The following is a 25,107-nucleotide window of genomic DNA, read 5'->3' as shown; positions in this document are numbered from 1 at the left end:
CCCATTCACTACCTTCCTCCCCACCCATCCCCAAAATATTATAGGGCCGTAGCTTAGACACAAACAGCTTTGTGAGTGTTTGCGTTGTGGGGGAAGTCGAGCTGAATTCTTGACTTTAGAAAGCCACATCCTGGGACCTGTGTAAATTATGCAAAGGAACTGGATTTGCATCGACCGATTTTGCAGAATTTGTTTGGCTTCTGCCATTCAGGGGATAATCCCCTGAGCGCAAGAAACTCTGGCTGTAATCTAGGCTTGATGCTAAGTCTCTCGTGATTATTCTCGCACAACAAGACGTTCTCTCCCTATTCTCCCCCTAAATCTGTTCTGGCTGTTTCCCACAACCCCGTGGAGCAGATTCAGGAAGGGTGCAAGGGGTGAAGAAGGGGGGAAAATTCATATCGGGCAAACAGAAATCGTAGCGCCGAAGGGACAGAGCAGTTGAATACCGCCCATAATGTGGAAGCACCCTGAGCCACAATATTAATACTGTCAACCATGGTTCTTGCTCTGTGCTCTGTGAGAGCCAGTGTGGTGTAGTGGTTAAGAGCAGTACAGTAGTCTTGTAATCTGGGGAACCGGGTTCGCTTCCCCGCTCCTCCACATGCAGCTGCTGGGTGACCTTGGGCCAGTCCCACTTCTCTGAAGTCTCTCAGCCCCACTCACCTCACAGAGTGTTTGTTGTGGGGGAGGAAGGGAAAGGAGATTGTTAGCCGCTTTGAGACTCCTGAAGGGGAGTGAAAGGCGGGGTATCAAATCCAAACTTTTCTCTTCTTCTTCTTCATCATCAGGGGTGAGAAACCTGTGAACCTTCTCACATTGTTGAACTACAACTCCCATCATCCCTAACTTGTGACAGGGATGGTGGGAGTTGGGATCCAACAATATCTGCCAGTCTGCAGGTTTGCCATCCCTAGAGTAAGGCTTCCTACTTGTGCCCACCTCACTCCAGGAAGCCCTATGAGGTGCAGATACCGTTTCCCTCAGTGTTGAAACTGAGGATGTTTCACTGGCCTGCAATTTGAGATTTTCTAAGATTCCACTGATACCTAGGTATGTGGCAATCTTGTACGCAGCTCTGACTCTGACCGTTGCTGACAGATATGTCCCCTCTTAAATCACAGGGTGAACATTTCAGTCTGATGCAGGAGCTGGCAATGAGAGCTTATGCCAGGGGTCAGCAAACTTTTCCAGCAGGGGGCCGGTCCACTGTCCCTCAGACCTTGTGGAGGGCTGGACTATATTTTGAAGGGAAAAAATGAACGAATTCCTATGCCCCACAAATAACCCAGAGGTGCATTTTAAATAAAAGGACACATTCTACTCAGGTAAAAACACGCTGGTTCCCGGACCATCTGTGGGCTGGATTGAGAAGGCAGTTGGGCCAGATTCAGCCCCCAGGCCTTAGTTTGCCTACCCATGGCTTATGCGGTTGTGGTAAATGGATCCAGATCAGAATCAGGGAGACATGGGTTCCAATTCCAAGCACAAAATGCATTATGTGGCCTTGGGACGCTCATGTACTCTCGGCCTAAGCCACCTCAGAGGATAATTCAGGAGATGAGATCCTTGGATGTGATCTTCCAGTGGTCTAACAAACCAAGTCAGCTTCCTGCATTCCTAATACAGTACAGTGGTGCCTCGCAAGATAAAATTAATCCGTTCCGTGAGGCTCTTCGTCTAGCGTTTTTTTCGTCTTGCGAAGCAAGCCCATTGACAGTTTAGCAGATTAGCGCTATTAGCGGTTTAGCGGCTTTTAGCGGCTTATCAGCTTAGCGGATCAGCTGATAAGCGGCTTAGCTGCTTAGAAAAAGGGGGGAAAGGGGGGGAACCCGCAGGAACTCGCAAGACATTTTCGTCTTGCGAAGCAAGCCCATAGGGAAATTCGTTTTGCGAAGCGCCTCCAAAACGGAAAACCCTTTCGTCTAGCGGGTTTTCCGTCTTGCGAGGCGTTGTCTTGCAGGGCACCACTGTATAGTAGAGGACTGGGCAATATGGAACAACACAATCAAGAGGCAAACTAATAGCAATGAGGGGCTGGATAGAAATCTGCTTTTCTTGAAATCACATTTGTTTGTTTGCTTGCTTGCTTTATAAAAATATTTGTACACTGCTATATCATCAAATAGGGATGCGAGTGGCGCTGTGGGTTAAACCACAGAGCCTAGGATTTGCTGATCAGAAGGTCGGCGGTTCGAATCTCCTCGACGGAGTGAGCTCCCGGTGCTCGGTCCCTGCTCCTGCCAACCTAGCAGTTCGAAAGGACATCAAAGTGCAAGTAGATAAATAGGTACCGCTCCAGCGGGAAGGTAAACGGCGTTTCCATGCGCTGCTCTGGTTCGCCAGAAGCGGCTTAGTCATGCTGGTCACATGACCCGGAAGCTGTATGCTGGCTCCCTTGGCCAATAAAGCGAGATGAGTGCCGCAACCCCAGAGCTGGCCACGACTGGAACTAATGGTCAGGAGTCCCTTTACCTTTACTTTATACAGTGGTACCTCGCAAGACGAAATTAATTCGTTGTGCGAGTTTTATCGTCTTGCGAAGCACGGATTCCCATAGGAATGCATTGAAAATCAAACTTGCAAGACGTTTTCGTCTTGCGAAGCAACTCAAAAAATGAAAAACTCTTTCGTCTTGCGAGTTTTTCGTCTTACGAGGCATTCGTCTTGCGAAGTACCACTGTATCATCAAACATAAATACATCAAAGTAGTTTGCAGCAACAAAACCAGGAAATAGTTAAAAGCAGACATCAATTAAGCATTGTAGAACAACAATAGGAAGTGGATAGCTCAGTTGGTTAACAGCAACAACAACAACACCCCGCTCCTCTGGCTGGGTTTCCCCAGCCACTCTGGGCAGCTTCCAGCACATATGGTTAGTTCATGGTGCTGATAACACCAAGGTTTCAGGTTTGATCCCCCTAAGGGACATTACAGGGGGGTTGGACTAGATGATCGTCAGGGTCCTTTCCAACTCTATGATTCCATGAGATTCTGTTAGAATAATAATAAAAAAAACCCTAATGCTCAATTGCTCCCCCTAGAGGCAAACGGAGGAATTACCAGGTTTTCACCCATCTGAGTGCCCCTGCACCCACATAATCTTTCCCTGGCAGCTTCAGGGTCCTGTTCCCCATCCCCTCCACCACTTGCTGAAATCAGGCTTGGGAAAAGTCTGCTACAGATTTAGGATACCTACCAGCGATGGTCGACTGCGGGGCAGGAGTCAACACGTCCTTCTGGTCAGGTATGGAGCGGCAGTTTAGCAGGAGTTGAAGAAGAAAAGGAAGAGCACCTGTAGGCCCTGAAAGGCAGAATATAGGAGACCCTTTTTCGAAGTGATTATTTATTCACGCTTTGCTTCTCTTATTACTGGGAACTGTAGTTTCCCCCCTCTCAGAACTCCCAGCGCCCTTTAACAAATTACAGCTCCTATTATTCTGAATGGGGGTGGGGTCATGTGCTTTAAATGCATGCCAAACGTTCTTTGAACGTGTGGTGTGGATTTAGTTGCTGAGCTTTTCCAGTGACGTAGCCAAAACAGGGGTACTGAGACACAAGAGGGAGGTAACATAAGTTAGAATTCCTGCTCCATGATTGCAGTCATGGGATTGTTGTCTTTCACATGTTTTGACTCCACAAAGTGGGAAGTGACGGAGACGGGATGTTTGTGTTACTGTGTTCCGTGAAGTGGGACTACTGTCCTTTGTTCTTTCTCTCTTTTCTGTCTGATGCTAGAGAGGGAGGGAGCCATGTTGCAGTGCTTCGTGCGTGTTTATATGTAAATAAAGTAGATTGGCCAACATGCTGAGTTGCTGAGGTCTGTCACACCCATGATGCACAAACTCTGTGGATCCCTTAGTGTGCCCGTGTCGGTTGGCATCGGTCGCTGCGATGTTTGGGCAGAAGAAAGCTTTTGAAGCTCCGAACGATCAACCAGGAGGGACAGAACATGCCAGTCGGGCATGTGTCTCTGCCAGGGTCCTACTCGAGTGTAGGCTGAACTCCTGACAAGAGCATGCTCAGGTGTGGAGGTGTATTGTTTAGTTCTTGTTCTTATTATACGTTTCTGTGTTTTTTGCCTTTTATTTTTGCGTTGTCACTCGCCACTCACCTTTGCAGCACACAAAAGGATGTTTCTGTAGGCATTTCTCTTGATACCACAGGCTCTCGTTCATAACCACACAGCTCTCCGAAGTCCTGGACGCTGGGCTCCACTGCGTAAACTTATAGGGGTCGCCATTAAGCCAGACCCAGGAGAGGCCCTGGCGGTACAGCCCGATCCAGAACGAGCAATTGGGGCAGAGGGAGGCAGCCTGCTCCATATCCCTGTCATCCCGGAAACCTGCCAGCCGGGTGCCCTGTCGAAGGCAGTAGCAGTGGGCACCAAGCATGGTTTGCGAGTCCTGGATGAGGAAGTATTCACGGTCTGAGGACAGGAGCGATGCCATGGCGACTGTGTAGAGAAAGAACAAAGAGAAAAGGCACCCAAATATATCTGGTATCGAAAGGGGGTCTTGCCAACCCCACAGTTCTGAACCCTGACTTAAAGTAAAGGTAAAGGGACCCCTGACCATTTGGTCCAGTCGTGACCGACTCTGGGGTTGCGGCGCTCATCTCGCTTTATTGGCCGAGGGAGCCGGCGTACAGCTTCTGGGTCATGTGGCCAGCATGACTAAGCCGCTTCTGGCGAACCAGAGCAGCGCACGGAAACGCTGTTTACCTTCCCGCTGGAGTGGTACCTATTTATTTACTTGCACTTTGACGTGCATTCGAATTGCTAAGTTGGCAGAAGCAGGGACCGGGCAACAGGAGCTCACCCCGTCACAGGGATTCGAACCGCCGACCTTCTGATCAGCAAGTCCTAGGTTCTGTGGTTTGACCCACAGAACCACCCGCGTCCCACCCTGACTTACTCTGTCCAAATTTCATGACTGGAAATCGTAATGATTTATCACATTAAGCTGCCATTCTGAGGCGCTTTGGACAGTAAGCGCTGGGATTTTTAAAAAAAATCTTCACAACAACCCTGTGAGGTAGGTTAGGCTGAGCGTCAGTGACTGACTCCAAGGTCAAAACCCCGTGAGCTTCATGGCTGAGTGGGGATTTGAACCCCACTCCAACCAGTACACCACACTGGCTCTCTAAACGCCAGGATTGTTCCATTTTAACCTTTCAGCAACCTCTCTGAGGTAGGGTGAGAGATGGCGACTTGACTCCAGACAACCTAGAAAGTAGGGATTCGATGCTCATGTTTTGCAGGCCTGATTCAAGCACCACTGCTTCTTCTCCTCTAGAGGCTGCCTGCTTCATCGGCTGGTTCCAGGTGGCAATTGAGGCATCCCTACTACTTACTTGGGAGTAAGTCCCATTTAAAAGAATTGGCATGCGTGGCGGAGATGACTGGCAGAATCCGAGACCAAGGTGAAGAGTTGGTGGGAGAAGATTGGAAAAAATTTAAAGTTTATCTACAGAAACATTGTAAAATTCAGGAATGTTAGAAGGATGTTGGAATGAAGTAATGTGGTATTAGCAGAAATGATACAAAAGATTAGGTAAAAATGGTTTTTCTTTTAATTGTTGAAAGAGCAGAATGTAATATTATAATATATTAAGATAAACTATTAGGATAAAAACCAAGTTGGAAAGGATTTGCTGGAATACTTAAGTGAACTAGAATACAAAAAAGGGAGGTGTGAGGAGGTCAGGGAAATAAGTTAATGAAAGATAAGATATGGAAAGAGGGAAATGTTTTTAACTGTCTTTATTTTTCTGATTTTGTATCTTTTTTGTCTTTTTTCCTTTTTTTCTTTTCTTTTTCATTTTTGTAACTTTTTTGAAATTTAATAGATATTTATAAATAAATAAATAAAAGAATTGGCATGCGAACAACGCCTCCTAAAATCCTCTCTCCTACACAACTACGAAAGGTGCAGGAGCCTTTCCATGGAACTTACTTCTGAGTAGACATGCACAGGATGACACTATTAATGCATTAATTCCCCTATGTCTTTTTTTAAAAAATTGTTTTATAAAATAAAGAGGCAGATGAATAGATTCAGAATCAATTCTGGGCCTATTCGTTGCAAATACTTTTAGTGAGATAAACTTCACTTACCCCCTAGAAGGATAGCTGCCAAGAAAAGCTTCATAGCGATGCAAAAGGGGTTTCTTCAAACCAAGGCAGGTTCCAAGCGCCCAAAAAGCGCCAAGGTGCTAGGCTGTGAAAGTCAACTTCTGGGAAATTATGTCCTTGCTTGGGAGACTTAAAGCCTAGCTGTGTCTGAATGATGAAGGGGACCTCCTAATTTTGTTCAGGATTCCACCTGAGACAACAGCCATGTCCACAAGATTATGCGAAAGGAAAGGAAAGAAGATTTGAATTTCAAATTGAGGCATAGGCACAGAAACATCCTGTCTTCCTGGGGCGCTGAGCTGGAGACAGGTGCTTCCTTACTTTGGAAACCAGATCTCAGAGAACAAACAAGAGCTGTTTGGTCTCAATCCTTGCATTGCACAGGTGTTCCCTGAGGAGCACCCATTCATTGAACTCCTGCTCCATACCTGCCAAGTGCATCCCATTTTTTTATCCAAGATCATGGCGGCCATTTTGGGTTCCACGATCTCTAGCTACGCTCTAGCCCCTAAAAAAATAAAAAAGTGTTTTTTTCGGGGCTTTCCTCAAGGTGAGAGTGAGGTGCAAGCAACCTGACTTGCCTAGGAGCATGTCCCAGATAATGCCCCGGGTTTGGGTCTCCAAAAGTTGGAAGCAGTGCTGGATTTACCTATAAGCTAAACAAGCTATAGATTAGGGCCCCACTTTCTTGGGGGACCCCAAAAAAATTAAAGGAAAGAAAACCTGGATGTACATTTCCAAAATATAAAACAAATAAAACCTACATTCAGCAACAGTGTTTTGTGTTGTGTAGCCTCCTATGATGTAAGTAATGGGCCCCGCCTGCTAGCCTGTTCGCGAAAATATCACTGTATATATCATTTCTGTATATATATTCTGCATGGACTGGTTGCATGGCAACATGTGCAAATGGCTTTAGATACCTATTAGGTCCATAAATTACCATATAGCATATATTGCCATGGATCAGAGCATGCCAGGCACTCCTGTCTTCCACTGCCTCCCACGGTTTGGTCAAACTCATGCTGGTAGCTTTGAGAACACTGTCCAAACATCTCATCCTCTGTCGTCCCCTTCTCCTTGTGCTGATCTTTCCCAACATCAGGGTCTTTTCCAGGGAGTCTTCTCTTCTTATGAGGTGGCCAAAGTATTGGAGCCTCAGCTTCACGATCTGTCCTTCCAGTGAGCACTCAGGGCTGATTTCCTTCAGAATGGAGAGTTTTGATCTTCTTGCAGTCCATGGGACTCTCAAGAGTCTCCTCCAGCACCATAATTCAAAAGCATCAATTCTTTGGCGATCAGCCTTTTTTATGGTCCAGCTTTCACTTCCATACATTACTGGGAAAACCATAGCTTTAACTATACGGACCTTTGTTAGCAACATGATGTCTCTGCTTTTTAAGATGCTGCTGTCTAGGTTTGTCATTGCTTTTCTCCCAAGTAGCAGCTGTCCTATTAATTTCGTGACTGCTGTCACCATCTGCAGTGATCATGGAGCCCAAGAAAGTAAAATCTCTCACTGCCTCCATTTCTTCCTCTTCTATTTGCCAGGAGGTGATGGGCCCAGTGGCCATGATCTTTGTTTTTTTGATGTTGAGCTTCAGACCATATTTTGCGCTCTCCTCTTTCACCCTCATTAAAAGGTTCTTTAATTCCTCCTCACTTTCTGCCATCAAGGTTGTGTCATCTGCATATCTGAGGTTGTTGATATTTTTTCCAACAATCTTAATTCCAGCTTGGGATTCATAGAATCATAGAGTTGGAAGAGACCACAAGGGCCATCGAGTCCAACCCCCTGCCAAGCAGGAAACACCATCAGAGCACTCCTGACATATGGTTGTCAAGCCTCTGCTTAAAGACCTCCAAAGAAGGAGACTCCACCACACTCCTTGGCAGCAAATTCCACTGTCGAACAGCTCTTACTGTCAGGAAGTTCTTCCTAATGTTTAGGTGGAAGCTTCTTTCTTGTAGTTTGGAACCATTGCTCCCTGTCTGCTTCTCTGGAGCAGCAGAAAACAACCTTTCTCCCTCCTCTATGTGACATCCTTTTATATATTTGAACATGGCTATCATATCACCCCTTAACCTCCCCTTCTCCAGGCTAAACATGCCCAGCTCCCTTAGCCGTTCCTCATAAGGCATCGTTTCCAGGCCTTTGACCATTTTGGTTGCCCTCCTCTGGACATGTTCCAGTTTGTCAGTGTCCTTCTTGAACTGTGGTGCCCAGAACTGGACCAGTCCAGCCTTTTGCATGATGAATTCTGCATATAAGTTAAATAAGTAGGGAGACAATATACAGCCTTGTCGTACTCCTTTCCCAATTATCATGAAAAATATGGATTGATATAATAGTTAAAAGCTGGAAGAAGATGCAGTTTTAAATGTTTAAAATGGGAGGTGGGGGAAGTCCTGAGATGTGGAGGAATCTCTGTATATGGATATGTATATATATATATATAATTCTTTCTAATTCTGTATTGTAAAATCATGTAAAAATGATTTTTATTTTTTACAAAAAGATACCGTAGAGTCTGAAAAGGTTCAGAAACGAGGCAAAATTATTTGTGTACTTCAGCTAATGTAGTAAAAATGGCACCGTTCATGTAGACTAGGTAGCGGGGGAAAACCCTGAGGTTTCCAAAAGTACAACAAATATTTAGGGGGAAACCCTATGGGGAGAGAGAAAATCCAAAACTGACCAAAGAGAACAGAGTGTGCTCAGTAGGCATGGGACGTGTGTTTTTCTTTGGGGGGGGGGGGGAGAACCAACTAATAAATGGAAAGGGTAGGGGATGGAATGGGAAAATCTGGGCTACTTTACGAACAGCGCTCCATGTTGCAACATTTTGCTGCGGTACTGTTTAAGCCGCTTTATGCTGCAGGTGGCCAGAGTCAGAGCCCTCTACTTTTTAAAAGCAACCATGTGCACATTGTGGAGAATTTTGAGAACTGGGGTTTTTCCTGCAGTCATTTCTTCCAAAGCAGCCTGAGCAGTAGCGTGACTTACTGGTGCTACACTTCTGCAGCGATGAGGAAACCAGTCACAAGTCAGATGAGGCTGAACTCTGGCCTCCCGCCAGCACAACCGATGGTTGAAAGGGATGGGAACTGTAGTCCGACAACGTCTGGCAGCATGTAAATTCCCCATCCCGCCTCTCCTGGTCTGCCCCGCGGAGGACCTTAAGGTCCACAAATGACAACATCCTGGAGGTCCCAAGTCACAAGGTGGTTAGGTTGGTCTCAACTAGGGCCAGGGCCTTTTCAGTACTGGCCCCGACTTGGTGGAACGCTCTGTCACAAGAGACCATGGCCCTGCGGGACTTGACGTCTTTCCGCAGGGTCAGCAAGACAGAGCTGTTCCGCCTGGCCTTCGGTTTGGACTCAGTCTGACCCTTATGCTTCCCTCCTCTTATGGTTTTGACTTTTAAAATGAGGTTGCATTTTAAATTGCATTTTAATCCCAGCAGATGTCAAAACGATAAACAACTACTTGACATTCAGAAAACATCTTAAGGCAGCCCTGTTCAGGGAAGTTTTTAATGTATGATATTTTAGTGTTTCCTGGTTTCTATGGAAGCCGCCCAGAGTGGCTGGGGGGGCCCAGCCAGATGGGCGGGGTATAAATAATAAATTATTATTATTATTATTATTATTTTAAATTTCTTTCTTTTTTTCTTTTCTTATTATGTTTTTACTGAAATTTTATTGATGTTAGCCGCCCTGAGCTCTGGCTGGGGAAGGCGGGGTATAGCCCTGACCTAGCTACTGTGATCCACGCGACGGTCACCTTCAGACTGGATTATTGTAACTCGCTCTACATGGGGCTGCCCTTGAGACTGACCCAGAGACTCCAGCGGGTGCAGAATGCCGCAGCGAGACTCCTTACGGGGTCTTCGCTTAGAGATCACATTCATCCGGTGCTATACCAGCTGCACTGGCTCCCGGTGGAGTACAGGATCAGGTTTAAGGTGCTGGTTTTAACCTTTAAAGCCCTATACGGCCTAGGGCCCTCGTACCTACGGGACCGCCTCTCCTGGTATGCCCCACAGAGGAACCTACGGTCTTCAAATAAAAACACCTTGAAGGTCCCAGGCCACAGAGAGGTTAGGCTGGCCTCAACTAGAGCCAGGGCATTTTCGGCTGCGGCTCCAACCTGGTAGAACACTCTGTCACAAGAGACAAGGGCCCTGCAGGACTTGACATCTTTCCGCAGGGCCTGCAAGACAGAGCTGTTCCACCTGGCCTTTGGTCAGGGCGCAGCCTGACTCCCTCCTTTGGCAATCTTTACAAAACTTTAGTTTATGGTTGCCATCAATTTTGATTTTAATTAATTTTTATAATGTTTTTATAATGTTGTACTGTTTTAGTGTTGTTAGCCGCCCTGAGCCCGGCTTCGGCTGGGGAGGATGGGACATAAATAAAATTTATTATTATTATTATTATTATTATTATTATTATTATTATTATTATTATTATCCCTGCTCTCTGCTGCTTAAGACCTTGGTATGTTCTGGAAACCACAGGAAGGGAGGGTACTCTTGAACTCGGGTCCTGCTTGAGCGTTTCCCACAGATGTCTCGTTGGACCCTGTGAGAACAGGATGCTAGACTAAATAACTCATGTCTCCAAAGGACCAATTCTCCCCCAGGAGTCTGCCCAGTTATTCAGATTAGCATCTTTTCCAGGCACCCCCATCAGAAACTGGGGAGAGCGCTTTTCAGCTATGGAAACTTTGCTGATGAGATGCTCTCCCAGCTCTGAAATTCGAGGGCTGGGGGAAGTCCTCTTTTCTTTATCTGAAAGACGTCAAGCTGCACATTACAATTACAGTGGTACCTCGGGTTACATACGCTTCAGGTTACAGACTCTGCTAACCCAGAAATATTACCACGGGTTAAGAACTTTGCTTCAGGATGAGAACAGAAATCGTGCAGCAGTGGCGCGGCGGCAGCAGGAGGCCCCAATAGCTAAAGTGGTACCTCAGGTTAAGAACAGTTTCAGGTTAAGAACGGACCTTAACCCGAGGTACCACTGTATCTTTATTGTCATTGTCCCATACAGAACAACGAAATTGAAAAAAATCTACATTAGACATTCAAAAACCAACAAGCCTGCTATCCCAGCTATCCCAGCCTGGTTAACCCTCTAAAAACTCTGATACCCCATAATTAAATACAATATACTCCCATAGAGACTACCTTACACTGCATTTAAAAGCAAAATCGCATTTGGATAAAAACTGTTTCTCAGACGGCTTAGTCCTAGTCTTTATAACCCTGGACAGTGGTACCTCGGGTTAAGAACTTAATTCGTTCTGGAGGTCCGTTCTTAACCTGAAACTGTTCTTAACCTGAAGCACCACTTTAGCTAATGGGGCCTCCCGCTGCCGGAGCACGATTTCTGTTCTCATCCTGAGGTTAAGTTCTTAACCTGAGGTAATTCTGGGTTAGCAGAGTCTGCAACATGAAGCGTATGTAACCCAAGGTACCACTGTACCTTCTTCCAGAAGGCAGAAGCTGAAAGAGATAATTTCCGGGGTGCGCACTATCCTGCGCTATCTCTGCAGCTTTCTTATGACACCTGGAAGCATAAATTTGATCCAAGGTGGGAAGAGTGCACCCAATTATTTTCTCCACAGTCTTTACAACCCTGGACAGCATTGTTTTTTCCCTGACCATGCAGCTCCCAAACCACACACACAAACCATAAGTTAATTATGGTCAAAAGATTAGAGTGGGTTCTAAAAATATAATTAAAGAAGAATCAAGCGGTAACATCAGGAATGTAACGAACATATGTTTGTAATGGGATTGGGAAATGTATTAAATTTAAATAATTTGGATGGATTTGTTAACATTTGGAAAACTAATAAAAAATAAAATAAAAATATGCCTCTTATAGGGTTGCCGTATCAAAAATGTGAAGATCCAGACACCTTTTTTGGCATAGCTGTTGAACTGTTTTTGTAAAATCTGTTTTTAATGAATTTCACCAAATCCAACGCTGCCGACATGGGTTACCATAAGCCCAGATTTTCTCGGACGTTTCAGCGATTTTCCGCCTGGACACCGTTTTTGATGACCAAATCCAGGCTATTTCCAGGAAAAGGGATGCGGATGGTGCTGTGGTCTAAACCAGAGAGCCTCTTGGGGTTGCTGATCGGAAGGTCTACGGTTCGAATCCCCGTGACGGGGTGAGCTTCCTTTGCTCTGTCCCAGCTCCTGCCAACCTAGCAGTTTGAAAGCACACCAGTGCAAGTAGATAAATAGGTACTGCTGCGGCGGGAAGGTAAACAGCATTTCCAAGCACTCTGGCACTCGTCACGGTGCTCCGTGCACCAGTAGAGGTTTAGTCATGCTTGCCACATGACCCAGAAAGCTGTCTGTGGACAAGCGCCAGTTCCCTCAGCCTGAAAAGCGAGATGAGTGTCGCAATCCTATAGTCACCTTTGACTGAATTGCCCAGGGGTCCTTTACCTTTTTACCTTTATTTTCGGGAAAATCCAGATGTATGGCAACCCTAGCCTCTTAGCTATCCAAGGCAGGAGGGAAATGTGTCTTCCAGCATGCAATGAACACTGCGTAATGAAGGTGCTGGGCACACCTCTGTGGGAAGGGAATTCCACCACTTGGGGGCTGCTACAGAGAAGGCCCTGTCCTGGGCCACCCACCCTGAACTTCTGCAGGCGGCGAAACTACCAAGAGGCCTTCCTCTGTGTATCTTGAGATGGTCTGTATGGATGGAAGCACCCTTTTATATATTTGGGGCCCTGAGTCACTTAGGGCTTTAAACACTAATGTGAGCATTTTAGGATGGAAATGCAATGGCGACTGGTACAGCCGTGAATGTGATAAAGGCGACTCCCCAGTTATGCAGGTGGTTATGTTCTGGGCCCATGTGTGCTTAAGTGAAATCTCATGAAATGGAGAGCGCTCTCTAAACCCCCTTTAAACACCTCCTCCGCTGTTCTCTCTCTCTGCAATCCATACCCAAAATAGGTAAAGGTAAAGGGACCCCTGACCATTAGGTCCAGCCGTAGCTGACTCTGGGGTTGCAGCGCTCATCTCGCTATACTGGCCAAGGGAGCCGGCGTACAGCTTCTGGGTCATGTGGCCAGCATGACTAAGCCACTTCTGGCGAACCAGAGCAGCGCACGTTTACCTTCCCGCCGGAGCGATACCTATTTATCTACTTGCACTTTGACGTGCTTTCGAACTGCTAGGTTGGCAGGAGCAGGGACCGAGCAACGGGAGCTCACCCTGTCGTGGGGATTTGAACTGCCAACCTCCTGATCAGCAAGTCCTGGGCTCTGTGGTTTAACCCATAGCGCCACCCCCGCCCCAAAATACTGTATCCTAAAATATCAATAACTAGAATTGAAGCTCTGGAGAGGATGAGGGGCATAAACAAGGCCCCGCTGTGCCTCCGGTCTCTTAGGGGCTTCCGCCGCCCTCAATGACATTCTATTCGGGCTTTGGGAAGGGTTTCCTCACAAGTAACAAGGACTCCCTAGCTCTCCTGCCATTTCTGGGTCTGAATTAGAATTATATCCCAGCGCCGCACACACACTTGTGTGTGTCTGTACTGTTGTTTTGGCTGCTTTCAACATTTTTTTTTTTTTAGTTTGTAGTGTTGTATTTGCTATGACAAATCCATAAACTGACATTATTAACCCTCAAAAGGAACCAAGAGGGCATGAAAATATATCGAAAACCAGCCTTTGCCAACCTGACGCCCTCCAGATGTTCTGGACTACAACTCCAAAACATCCAGAGGGTGCCAAGCGGGCAAAGGCTGGTTTAAGCAAATTCTTAAATTCTTAACTAGCTTTGGTCTCCAAAGGGGGTTGCTTTCAACAGACTTATCTCTGTGCTTCTCTGGAAAGACCCCCAAGAGGCTCGCAGAGAAACCACTTCATTTTACATCTTTTAAAGGGCAAGAAGCCCTTTTCCCTGTAACACAATCCAGCACGATTCCATCCTCTTGAGAAAGGCAAAAAAACCCCAAAACCCTTTATTCACAGACAGCCAAGGACAGAGAGAGAGAGAGTTATTTGCAAGCTTCTGCTAGCCGGTTGAACGCTTGGGACAGCGCCGTGACAGTGTCCAATATCCGGCGGCGATCCTGTTCTGCCAAGCGCGCACCGCAGCGTTGGGCAAACTTGTCCGGGTGCCAGAGGGCCTGCTGGCGCCGCAGGAAGCGCCGGTAAGCAGCTTGGTCGGAGGGCTCCATGCCGTGGAGCGCCACGGCGGCCATCTCCTCCGGCGTCCCAGCCGGGCACGGCCAGGGAATGTCCACGTATCTCAAAAGGCGCGAACCGTCGGCGGAGAAGACCCGGCTGCAGCCTTCCTCGTAGCGCAGCTTCTTGGCTTCCCTCAGTTCCTTTTCCTTGGCTCGGGCCCGCTTTTCGTAGAGAAGGTGTTCCTCTTCACGGAGGCTCCCCAACTTAGGCAGAGGCTTCTGTGGCTCCACTTTAGGCCTCTGGCGAAGGCGTTCGTTTTCCCGGCTACGCCTCTGCCTGTATTCGCGAGCGATGCGGTCGGCCCAGTCCTCGTAGGTTTCCGTGTCTGGGCCAGCGGTGTAGAAATCCTCTGGGAAGGGCGAAAAGGGAAGAGGAATTTGAGAATACAACTTAAAGGATTGTCTCACCCATTAAACACCCAGCTGAACATGGCACTCGGACGGCAGTTGGCCAGACACATCATCGGATTCCTCATAACAGCTGTGTGAACCAAGGAGGAGGAAGAGGACTTGTTTGAATTTCTAGGATGACAATTCTCAGACAAAATGGCAATTATGGAAGTGATCGGAAGATACCATAACACAACTTTGGCTGAAGCTGATTAATATTCTACGGCCTTTAAATTGTTCTTGTGGATAGGGCCTGCAAGACAGAACTGTTCCGCCTGGCCTTTGGTTTGGACTCAGTCTGACCCTTATGTTTCCCGCCCCTTATGGTTTTGATCTATGGGCTACTTTTAAAACGAGGCTGCATTTTAAATTGCATTTTAAGCTGTATTTTAAATTGTTTTTTTCCCTATTATGTTTTTACTGTAATTTTACTGGTGTTAGCCGCCCTGAGCCCAGCTCTGGCCAGGGAGGGTGGGGGAATAAATAAAATAAATTACTACTGCTACTGCTACTACTATTATTAATAATAATGGTTTCTATGGTTATTGTTGTTTTTCTTTTTGTTTCTTTTGTGAATGATGCCATGGCCTTTGGCTAGTGCAATAAAGTTTATGATGATGATGATGATGAATTTTTGTTCAGGCCTATGTTTATTTTTATTACTTTGCTCTAGGACTAAAAAATAAGCAGGACAAACCTAGTGCAAATAATAATAATAAATAAAATCTATATCCCACCTGTCCTGCAAGCAGCTGAAGGAGGCATATGGCTCTGCCCCTCCCCATTTTATCCTTATAGCAGCTCTGCAGGGTAGGTTAAACTGAGGGGCGGTGGATTTGAACCCAGGTCTGCCGGGGCCTAGCTCAACACTCTAACCACTACACTGGCTCTCACAGAACTTTTCATAGAATCATAGAATCATAGAGTTGGAAGAGACCACAAGGGCCATGGAGTCCAACCCCCTGCCAAGCAGGAAACACCATCAGAGCACTCCTGACATATGGTTGTCAAGCCTCTGCTTAAAGACCTCCAAAGATGGAGACTCCACCACACTCCTTGGCAGCAAATTCCACTGTCGAACAGCTCTTACTGTCAGGAAGTTCTTCCTAATGTTTAGGTGGAATCTTCTTTCTTGTAGTTTGGATCCATTGCTCCGTGTCCGCTTCTCTGGAGCAGCAGAAAACAACCTTTCTCCCTCCTCTATGTGACATCCTTTTATATATTTGAACATGGCTATCATATCACCCCTTAACCTCCTCTTCTCCAGGCTAAACATGCCCAGCTCCCTTAGCCGTTCCTCCTAAGGCATCGTTTCCAGGCGTTTGACCATTTTGGTTGCCCTCCTCTGGACACGTTCCAGTTTGTCAGTGTCCTTCTTGAACTGTGGTGCCTCTGTTTTGACTCTGCGAGACTGAGCTTCACCTTCGTATTGCCAGCCCATCTCCTGAAACTCGTCCTCCCATTCGCCGAGGAGTTTGCGGCGCCATTCCCTCTCTGCGTCACCCTCTGCCTTGTCTTCCTCAGACGCCTCCTGAGAGCACTGCAAAAAAAGTTAAGGAAGGTATCAGAATCCAGTCTGGTCAGCAAGCACCTGAAACCCAACCTTATCCTTCCCCCACGGACCCACGCCGGTACCCATTTATCTTCCTCTTCCCTCAGGAGTTCCCCTGGCGTCTTCCCATCTCTGTTCCTGATGCTCATCGCAGAGGGGCAACGGTTTCGCAAGGGCGAAAACAGGTCTTCGTAGACTGGGGGAAAGGGAAGAACAAAAAAACCCGAGATGAATGAATGGCAACCGACCAAACAGCATCAGGCAAACTCTCTCTCCAGTGCCCTCTAATGGCTACAATATGTGCTGCTGACAGGAAATCCAGGCCTGTTTTATATATACAGTGGTACCTCGGGTTACATACGCTTCAGGTTACCCACTCCACTAACCCAGAAATAGTGCTTCAGGTTAAGAACTTTGCTTCAGGATAAGAACAGAAATCGGGCTCCAGCAGCGCGGTAGCAGCAGGAGGCCCCATTAGCTAAAGTGGTGCTTCAGGTTAAGAACAGTTTCAGGTTAAGTACGGACCTCCGAAACGAATTAAGTACTTAACCCGAGGTACCACTGTACAGTCATACCTCAGGTTAAATATTCTTCAGGTTGAGCGTTTTCAGGTTGCACTCTGCGGCGACCCAGAAGTAACGGAACGCGTTACTTCCGGGTTTCGCCGCTCGCGCATGCGCTCAAAATGACGTCACGCACATGCGCGGAAGCAGAGACCTGCGCACGCACAGACGTGGGTTGCGTTCGCTTCAGGAGCCCTGTTCGCATCCAAAGGTACCACTGTACATAGGTGTAGCCAGGATTTTTGTGGGGGGGCAGGCCTTTTGTGGTGGTGGGGGACCTTAGTTAGCTATGTATTTTTATTGATTTGGGGGCAGCTGCCTCTCCGTGCCCCCCCTTTGGCTACACCCATGTATATATAGATAAATAAATAAATACGTAAATTTTATAGTCCACTCATCCACAAATAGCTCAAGGTGAGGTACACGGTTCTCCTCCCCATTTTATCCTCACAGCAAGGTTTTAACTTGTTTAGTGTGTGTGTGTGTGTGTTTTAAACCGTTCTTAAGTGTTATAAAAGGGACGCACGTGGCGCTGTGGGTTAAACCACAGAGCCTAGGACTTGCCGATCAGAAGGTCGGCGGTTCGAATCCCCGTGACGGGGTGAGCTCCCGTTGCTCGGTCCCTGCTCCTGCCAAACTAGCAGTTCGAAAGCACGTCAAAGTGCAAGTAGATAAATAGGTACCGCACCGGCGGGAAGGTAAATGGCATTTCCGTGCGCTGCTCTGGTTCTCCAGAAGTGGCTTAGTAATGCTGGCCACATCACCTGGAAGCCGTACGCTGGCTCCCTCGGCCAGTACAGCGAGATGAGCCCCGCAACCCCAGAGTCATCCGCGACTGGACCTAATGGTCAGGGGTCCCTTTACCTTTAAGTGTTTTATAAGGCTGATTAATATTTTACAGACTGCCAAGGACGCTGTAGTCCTACCTATTAGGGACGCTATTATCCAACCAATCAGGGATGCTGTGGCAGTAGATTTCCTGCCCTGTCAGAGAGCTGGCTTGGAAAACCATACAGATCCCTTCCACCCCCATCCTTCCAGATTCCATCTCCTCCACCCACAGCAGACAACCACAGAGCCCCATGTGCAAAGGACTTAGCATGTCCATAAGCTGACCAAGGAGATACTCGAAAGCCGTGCCTCACCTGTGCCTCCCTTGCGGGCCACCTGTCGGGCAGCCACATGCAGAGCTGTGTCCCCACGCCGGTCCGGAACGGAGGGGTCCGCTCCATGCTTCAGCAAGAGGATGGCAGTTTTGTGGTCTTGCCGGGCACAACACCGGTGAAGGGGCGTTCGGAGCTTGCGCCCGGCCGCCTCACCCAGGTCCAAGGCTTCCCCGTGGTGTTGCAGGAGCCTGCGCAGTTTGCGGCGGCGGCTGGAATCGACGTAGCGCCACAGGCGACGCTGGTACCTTGACGCCATGGGAGCGGGCATGTGGTGGAAAGGGCGTGACGCTGTGGGGGGAGATGCAGGATCAGTACCCAGCACCCTCCCCCTAGGTTCTGACCACACACCTCCATCTCTGCTTTGCTCAGCTTAGCTGTATGACCTTTGTTTTATACCAGTGATTCCCCACCCAAGCGTCTCTAAAATCTTGATACCATCCCCGTAACATATAATTCTTATTATTAAAAAAAACAACGAACTCCTACACATGTGGAGGAAGCCGAAAAGGCCATTAACTTGGTCTAAACAAGCTTCCAAAGAACGTGGCCTCCACATTGCTTGTGTATTAGAAATTAGAAGTTTAGAAATTATTTATTGTAACTGTTGAGTGGATTTCTGTTTAACTTTTATATGTTGATATTATTATTTTGTACTATTCTAATAATTGTCGAATGTTACTTTTTGATGTAGGTTGCTTATTTTAAAGTTTTGTTTTATTATCACATTTTTGTATTGCATTAGATTGTTGTAAGTTGTACATTTTTTGTTTTTTCAGCTTGTAAACCGCCGTGAATATTGTAAGACAGAAAGACGGTATACAAATAAAAAAATGAAATGAAAAATGAATGTATGTCACAATATATATTTATATGCTGTATATGAGGCCCCTAGAACCATAAGAAATGCAAAATGCAAACGAAGTCACTGTTAATAACTCATTCTCAAATTGCCCCCCTTAAAAATCAAATTGCCCTCCTGTTGGGTTTTATACCAAAGACCTAGCTCATTATCCTTGTGTTTGACACCTGATACTATCTATTTACCTAATGTGTGAGCACACTCACTCACAAACACACACAGAGTGTTAGGGAAGAGAAATAGTTTTTCTGTAGGCACTTCACATCTCCACAACGCCTTACCTGTTGGCATCCAGAAATCTTCCACTCCTTTGGGAAAGCCAGGTGGCTTATAGAGAGGCAAACATTACCCACTGCTGGTGGGGGAACTTTTTAAAGCCTAAGACTTGCCGATCAGAAGGTCGGCGGTTCGAATCCCCGCGACGGGATGAGCTCCCGTTGCTCGATCCCTGCTCCTGCCAACCTAGCAGTTCGAAAGCATGTCAAAGTACAAGTAGATAAATAGATACCGCTCCGGCGGGAAGGTAAACAGCATTTCCGTGCGCTGTTCTGGTTCACCAGAAGCGGCTTAGTCATTCTGGCCATATGACCTGGAAGCTGTACGCCGGTTCCCTTGGTCAATAACGGGAGATGAGCGCCACAACCCCAGAGTCGGCCACGACTGGATGTAATGGTCAGGGGTCCCTTTACCTTTACCTAAGAGCCCTGCAGGGACGTGGGTGGCGCTGTGGGTTAAACCACGGAGCCTAGGACTTGCTGATCAGAAGGTTGGCGGTTCGAATCCCCGTGACGGGGTGAGCTCCCGTTGCTCGGGCCCTGCTCCTGCCACTTAGCAGTTCAAAAGCACGTCAAAGTACAAGTAGATAAATAGGTACCGCTCTGGCGGGAAGGTAAACGGGGTTTCTGTGCATTGCTCTGGTTCACCAGAAGCGGCTTAGTCATGCTGGCCACATGACCCGGAAGCTGTCTACGGACAAACGCTGGCTCTCTCGGCCAATAAAGCGAGATGAGCGCCGCAACCCCAGAGTTGTCCGCGACTGGACCTAAGGGTCAGGGGTCCCTTTACCTTTAAGAGCCCTGCAGGATCAGGCCCATCTATTCCAGCGTCCTGCCCTCACGGCGTCCAGCAAAATGTCCCCATGGGGAGCAGCCCACAATCAGGACCTGAGGGCAGCAGCCCCTCTCCCCACCTCACTGTCCTTTCCTTGAGGGTTTTTAAGCACAGGTTGGATGGCCATGATCTAGCTGAGAGTCCTGCCTTGCGCGGGTTGGACTAGATGACCCTCGGGGGTCCCTTTCCAACTCTACCATTCCGTGATTTCCCCCTAGCAACCTGTCTTCACGCGAGACCCGCTCCTCCCCAATCCTAATTACCTAAACACCCCTCCGACAACTGCAAGGTTTCACGCGCCAAGGGATTCCTCCCAGTCTGCGTTGATCCATGGCGGAAGGGGAAGCGGAAAGAGAACGCACCGATGAGGGCGGATGTGGCTTCAGGAAGCCGCCCAAAGCGAAGTGGTCCGCGCGCGCGTGCCAATACTTGGTGCTCAGCTTATTGGAGTCCGGCTAGGAAACCGCGAGGTAGGACCAGAAAGTAATTGGCCCTCCGGAACAGTCCCATAGCTTGTTGATAGGTTTCTCACTGTACTATGGAGTCGTCTCCTCTTTCTTCCAGTTCATTTGAGGCAGCCCAGGGCTGATGAGAGTTGTAGTTGAAAACAGACAGGCAAGGCTGCTGGGAGGACTAGTGTGATAATTGTAGCGCTTTGAAGACTGAAAAGTGTTACATAAATGCTCATATTTACCTCTATTATTTATCATTAGTATTAGGAGTAGTAATATTTCTGTTGTTGACCTCTGTTTTGGGAGACAAAATTAATATTAATAATTTTATTATTTATACCCCACTCATCTGGTTGGGTTTCTCCAGCCATTGGGCGGCTCCCAACAGAACACTAAAAACACACTAAAACATCAAACATTAAAAACCTCCCTAAACAGGGCTGTCTTCAGATGTCTTCTAAAAGTCAGATAGAGCCATACCTCGGGTTACAGACGCTTCAGGTTGCGTTTTTTCAAAACCTGGAAGTACGAATGGGTTACTTCCGGGTTTTGGGGGTCACACACGCACAGAAGCGCTAAATCGCGACCCACCAGTGCACAGACACGCTGCTGTGGGTTCCGAATGTGCATCCTGCATGGATCACGTTCACAACCCGAGCGTACACTGTACAGTGGTATCTTGGGTTTTGTTCTTAATTTGTTCCGGAGATCCGTTCTTAACCTGAAACTGTTCTTAACCTGAAGCACCATTTTAGCTAATGGGGCCTCCTGCTGCCGCCACGCCGCCGGAGCACGATTTCTGTTCTCATCCTGAAGCAAAGTTCTTAACCTGAAGCACTATTTCTGGGTTAGCGGAGTCTGTAACCTGAAGCGTATGTAACCTGAAGCGTATGTACCACTGTAGTTGTTGTATTTCCTTGACATCTGGTGGGAGGGTGTTCCACAGGGCAGGTTTCAGTGAATCTTTTTCAGCATCCTGGCTACCAGCTCCCACCACCCCGATGTAAACACTTCATAGCGGATCCCTTTTTCAGAGATGGTCACCGCAATCTGGTTCTCTCCTTTCCCAGAGCTCAACACAATCCTTTCTTCGCTGCCCATAATAACCACCATCTTGGCATTGTTCTGGACACACCAGGGCTCCTGCTGTAACTTGGACAAAGCTACACCAAAACACTTCTTGCCCCCTGCTGACTCCATCACATCCCTTGCCTTCCTTAAGTTCTCCAAGTTCAGCTGGACAATCCCTGCTTGGAGACGCTCTAGGAACAACGTCTCACTCTTCTCATTGATGTTATAGTCAGCCACGCCATCCTTTGAAAAGACACAGATCTCACTCAGACCTTGGCCAGAGATAAATTTCACTGCCCATCCATCACATTCCACCAGCATCTGGGCTTCTTCCTTGATGAAGCTAGGCTCCATAGCAAAACACTCCACTGCTTTGTCAAAGCAAGCCAAGGATGGGCCCTTCTTAGAGGAACTCCAGCAACGCAGCTTGCTACAGGTGGTAAGAAGACTCCCCAGGCTCAGGGGCTGGGGCTGGGAGCAGAGGCAGGCGAGGTACTGCTCCCATGTGGCCACAAAGACCTGATATTGGGCTTTGCCTTGGATGTAGAAGACGGTGATCTCACAGTCACCCTTCCCAAAAATCCACTCTAACAGCTTGTGGTCAGCAGCAATGGTAAGCCGGGTGTTGTTTCTTATGCACTGGGGCTCTAGGCTCAGTTGATTCAAGGCAAGATTCAGGCAGGAGAACATCTCACTGTTTGGGTCCACACGGCTTCAAAGAGATAGCAAAGTCGAGAAACTGAAGGCCATCTTTTCCCAGTGCAAAACAAACCTGCGGTGTTGGTTCCAGATTTGCACAATGGGATCTAAGGGGAGAGATGACAGGGGGCTGAAAAACGGTTCTGACATTTCTGTCAGGGATGGGGAACCTGTGGCCCAGTGTTGTCAACACTGCTAGGCATATAGTTTCCATTATTTACTTCTATGCAATTTTCCGAGTCTGGATTTCATATCCCTCTGACTTCACTGCTCACATTTTCTCTCTCTAGGCCTGTTCATATAATTATAATATATCTGGGAACTCAGGATAACGTCTACACATCTGAGGAAGTAGACTCTGGTCCACAGCTTAACAAATGCATTACATATTTGAAAGGTGTCGCATCTCAGAGGCAAGTCCACTAAGGGAGTCTAAAGGCATTGCTTGGTTTTCGGAAAAGACAATGGTGAGGTTTTCTGAGAGGTGACTGCCTCCTTCCCTACAAACCCTGCCAGTGTTCATATTGTCAGAGAGGGTCCTCTTGGTAGTTCTGCTACGCTCAGCTCAGGGTGGCCGTGGCCCAAGGAAAGGCCTTCTCTGTGGCAGCCCCTAAGTTGTGGCATGCCTTTCCTTCACTCTAGCTTTCCGCTAATGATGAACACACACCTCTTTACTCTGGCCTTTGCCACCTGAGGTGTGACCAAGTTGTTGTTTTAAACCACTTTTAATGTTGCGTTTTAATAAATAATAATAATAAATAATAATAATTTATTATTTATACCCTGCCCATCTGGTTGGGTTTCCCCAGCCACTCTGTGTGGCTCCCAACAGAATATTAAAAACAAGATAAAACATCAAACATTTAAAAAGTTCCCTAAACAGGGCTGCCTTCAGATGTTTTCTAACAGTCAGGTACAGTGGTACCTCAGGTTAAGTGCTTAATTCGTTCCGGAGGTCCGTTCTTAGCCTGAAACTGTTCTTAACCTGAAGCACCACTTTAGCTAATGGGGCCTCCTCCTGCTGCTGCGCCACCGGAGCACAATTTCTGTTCTCATCCTGAAGTTTTTAACCTGAAGCACTATTTCTGGGTTAGCGGAGTCTGTAACCTGAAGCATATGTAACCTGAGGTACCACTGTACTTGTTTATTTTCTTGACATCTGATGGGAGGGCGTTCCACAGGGCGGGCACCACTACGGAGAAGGCCCTCTGCCTGGTTCCCTGTAACCTCACTTCTCTCAATGAGGAAACTGCCAGAATGCCTTCGGAGCTGGACCTCAGTATCCAGGCTGAACGATGGAGGTAGAGACACTCCTTCAGGTATACTGGGCTGAGGTTGTTTAGGGCTTTAAAGGTCAGCACCAACACTTTGAATTGTGTTTTAATCGTTGTAACCTGCCCTGAGACCTTAGGGTGAAATTAAAACATTAATAGTTCAATTAAAAGATGCTGGAGGCTGCAGTCTTACACACATTTACCTGGGAGTAAGCCCCTTCGAACGGAATCAGTGAGTAGTAAAGCGCAACACTGAACTGTGAGGAAAGAGGGCTGGTGCAAGGAATTGTAAAGAAAGTGTCAGAGTGGTGCAGCTTGGTATGTTTAGACAAATTCACAGAGAATGATATCAGTGGCTGCTAGTGATAACGGCTATCTTACCTCCAGTGTGGCTGCTGGGAATACAGCAGGGGAGAGTGTACTGCTGCATTCAGGTCCTGCCTGTGGGTATCTGGTCGGCCACTGCGAGAACACAATGTTAAACTAGATGGGCCTTTAGCCTGATCTAGCAGGGCCTCTTCCTATACCCTTAATAAGGCAATACTCCCAAACACAAGCAGTTCAGCACTGAAACAAAATGCCTCCAGGGGCTGAGGAACCTCCTGTAAAGTTTCTAGAAAAGGCTGGCCACACATCTGTCAGAGATGTCACATTTTAGGCAAGGCAAGATCATCCTTTATTGGATACCAAGTTTTTTATTACATACAGTGGTACCTGGCAAGACGAAAAACGCGCAAGACGAAAGGGTTTTTCTTTTTTTAGTTGCTTCGCAAGACGATTTTCCCTATGGGCTTGCTTCGCAAGACGAAAACGTCTTGCGACTTTGCTTCCTTTTTCTTAAAGCCGTTAACACCCAGGGAATCCGCGCTCCGCAAGACGAAAGAATCGCAATACGAAACAACTCGCGGAACGAATTAATTTCGTCTTGCGAGGCACCACTGTATCTCCTACATCTAATACCATCTCACCTATCATGGACAAAATAAAATGCCCATCTTCTTCCATCCTTTCCCTCCTGCCTCCTTAGGTTTATCATTCATTCATTCATTCCATTCATTCATTCATTTATTCATTCATACACACATACTGCACCAATCTGGGCTGCCAGTCCTGCCTCCTTGCTATAGTCTTACTTTGTCTTCTACACATGTTGCTGTGTGGAGGTATGCTGGGAGGCTCCATAACTCACCACTCAGAGGTTGGAGCTCAGGTCTTTCTCCTCCTGGTGCACTGAGCAAGTGCTAAATGAGTCATGACCTGAGCAGCTGTTCAACCTGTTATTTTGCTGTTTTGTCTCCAGTACATACTTATTTGTTTTCCATGTTTTTGTAGCTAGGGGAAGGCTAACAGGTATCCAGGGTGTTGCTCTCAGGGGAAGGGCAGCCAAGGGATGGATGGACAGAAACACGCGCACGCGCACACACACACAGAGAGCGCACAGCAAGAGTTGCGAAAGACAAGTTGCTTGTGCTTTTGACTGACATGTGACATGCCCCATTTGTTGGTACAGGGTCAAATTGCAGCACACCTTCAAATTATGTGCAAGGGAACTGGAGAAGCACAAATCTCTTCACCCAAGAGCTCAGCCACCAC

The 25,107-nt window shown here is 47.3% G+C and overlaps 3 protein-coding genes across 6 annotated transcripts in view; all 3 read right to left on the bottom strand.

Annotated features, from left to right (window-relative positions):
* The window catches only part of LOC309365021 (macrophage mannose receptor 1-like), a 255,572-nt gene that overhangs the window by 4,544 nt on the left and 225,921 nt on the right, over nt 1-25,107 (bottom strand). For 2 of the 3 annotated variants that reach the window (XM_081903124.1, XM_081903123.1), the window contains exons 2-3: nt 4,116-4,457; nt 3,201-3,305 (exon numbers count right to left, since the gene is read on the bottom strand). In XM_081903124.1, coding sequence (XP_081759250.1) covers nt 3,201-3,305; nt 4,116-4,452 — 442 coding nt within the window. In that variant the 5' untranslated portion in view covers nt 4,453-4,457. Of the gene's footprint in view, nt 1-3,200; nt 3,306-4,115; nt 4,458-6,119; nt 6,732-25,107 lie in introns of those variants that run through there. The other variant, XM_081903122.1, reaches the window with a different exon arrangement.
* NFKBIL1 (NFKB inhibitor like 1) lies at nt 14,132-20,528 on the bottom strand. Of its 2 annotated transcripts, none has more exons than XM_081903097.1 (5): nt 20,282-20,528; nt 18,029-18,337; nt 16,392-16,516; nt 16,191-16,308; nt 14,132-14,728 (listed from the first exon to the last, which is right to left on the bottom strand). In XM_081903097.1, exons 2-5 carry the CDS (start codon nt 18,315-18,317, stop codon nt 14,187-14,189), a joined length of 1,074 nt encoding a protein of 357 aa, XP_081759223.1. In that variant the 5' UTR covers nt 18,318-18,337; nt 20,282-20,528; the 3' UTR covers nt 14,132-14,186. The 2 variants fall into 2 exon arrangements, with proteins under 2 accessions (XP_081759223.1, XP_081759224.1); XM_081903098.1 differs by having other exon boundaries at nt 16,404-16,516; nt 20,282-20,414.
* LOC309365104 (uncharacterized protein) lies at nt 21,425-24,929 on the bottom strand (the record flags this gene model as incomplete). The annotated part of the gene is made up of 2 exons (XM_081903263.1): nt 24,704-24,929; nt 21,425-22,347 (listed from the first exon to the last, which is right to left on the bottom strand). Exon 2 carries the CDS (start codon nt 22,229-22,231, stop codon nt 21,425-21,427), a length of 807 nt encoding a protein of 268 aa, XP_081759389.1. The 5' UTR covers nt 22,232-22,347; nt 24,704-24,929.

The sequence above is a fragment of the Podarcis melisellensis genome (assembly GCF_964234715.1).
Source record: "Podarcis melisellensis genome assembly, chromosome: 2".
NCBI lineage: Eukaryota > Metazoa > Chordata > Lepidosauria > Squamata > Lacertidae > Podarcis > Podarcis melisellensis.
The sequence above is the reverse complement of the archived record's forward strand: the minus strand, read 5'-3'. Positions and strand labels throughout refer to the sequence as shown.

Excerpts from the sequence above, each read along its gene's own strand:
- NFKBIL1 (XM_081903097.1), bottom strand. The coding sequence starts at position 18,317 with ATGCCCGCTCCCATGGCGTCAAGGTACCAGCGTCGCCTGTGGCGCTAC. Across the intron at positions 16,517-18,028 it reads GGCCCGCAAGGGAGGCACAG|TCTACGAAGACCTGTTTTCG; the intron begins GTGAGGCACGGC and ends CCTTTCCCCCAG. Across the intron at positions 14,729-16,190 it reads GATGGGCTGGCAATACGAAG|AGGATTTCTACACCGCTGGC; the intron begins GTGAAGCTCAGT and ends CGCCCTTCCCAG.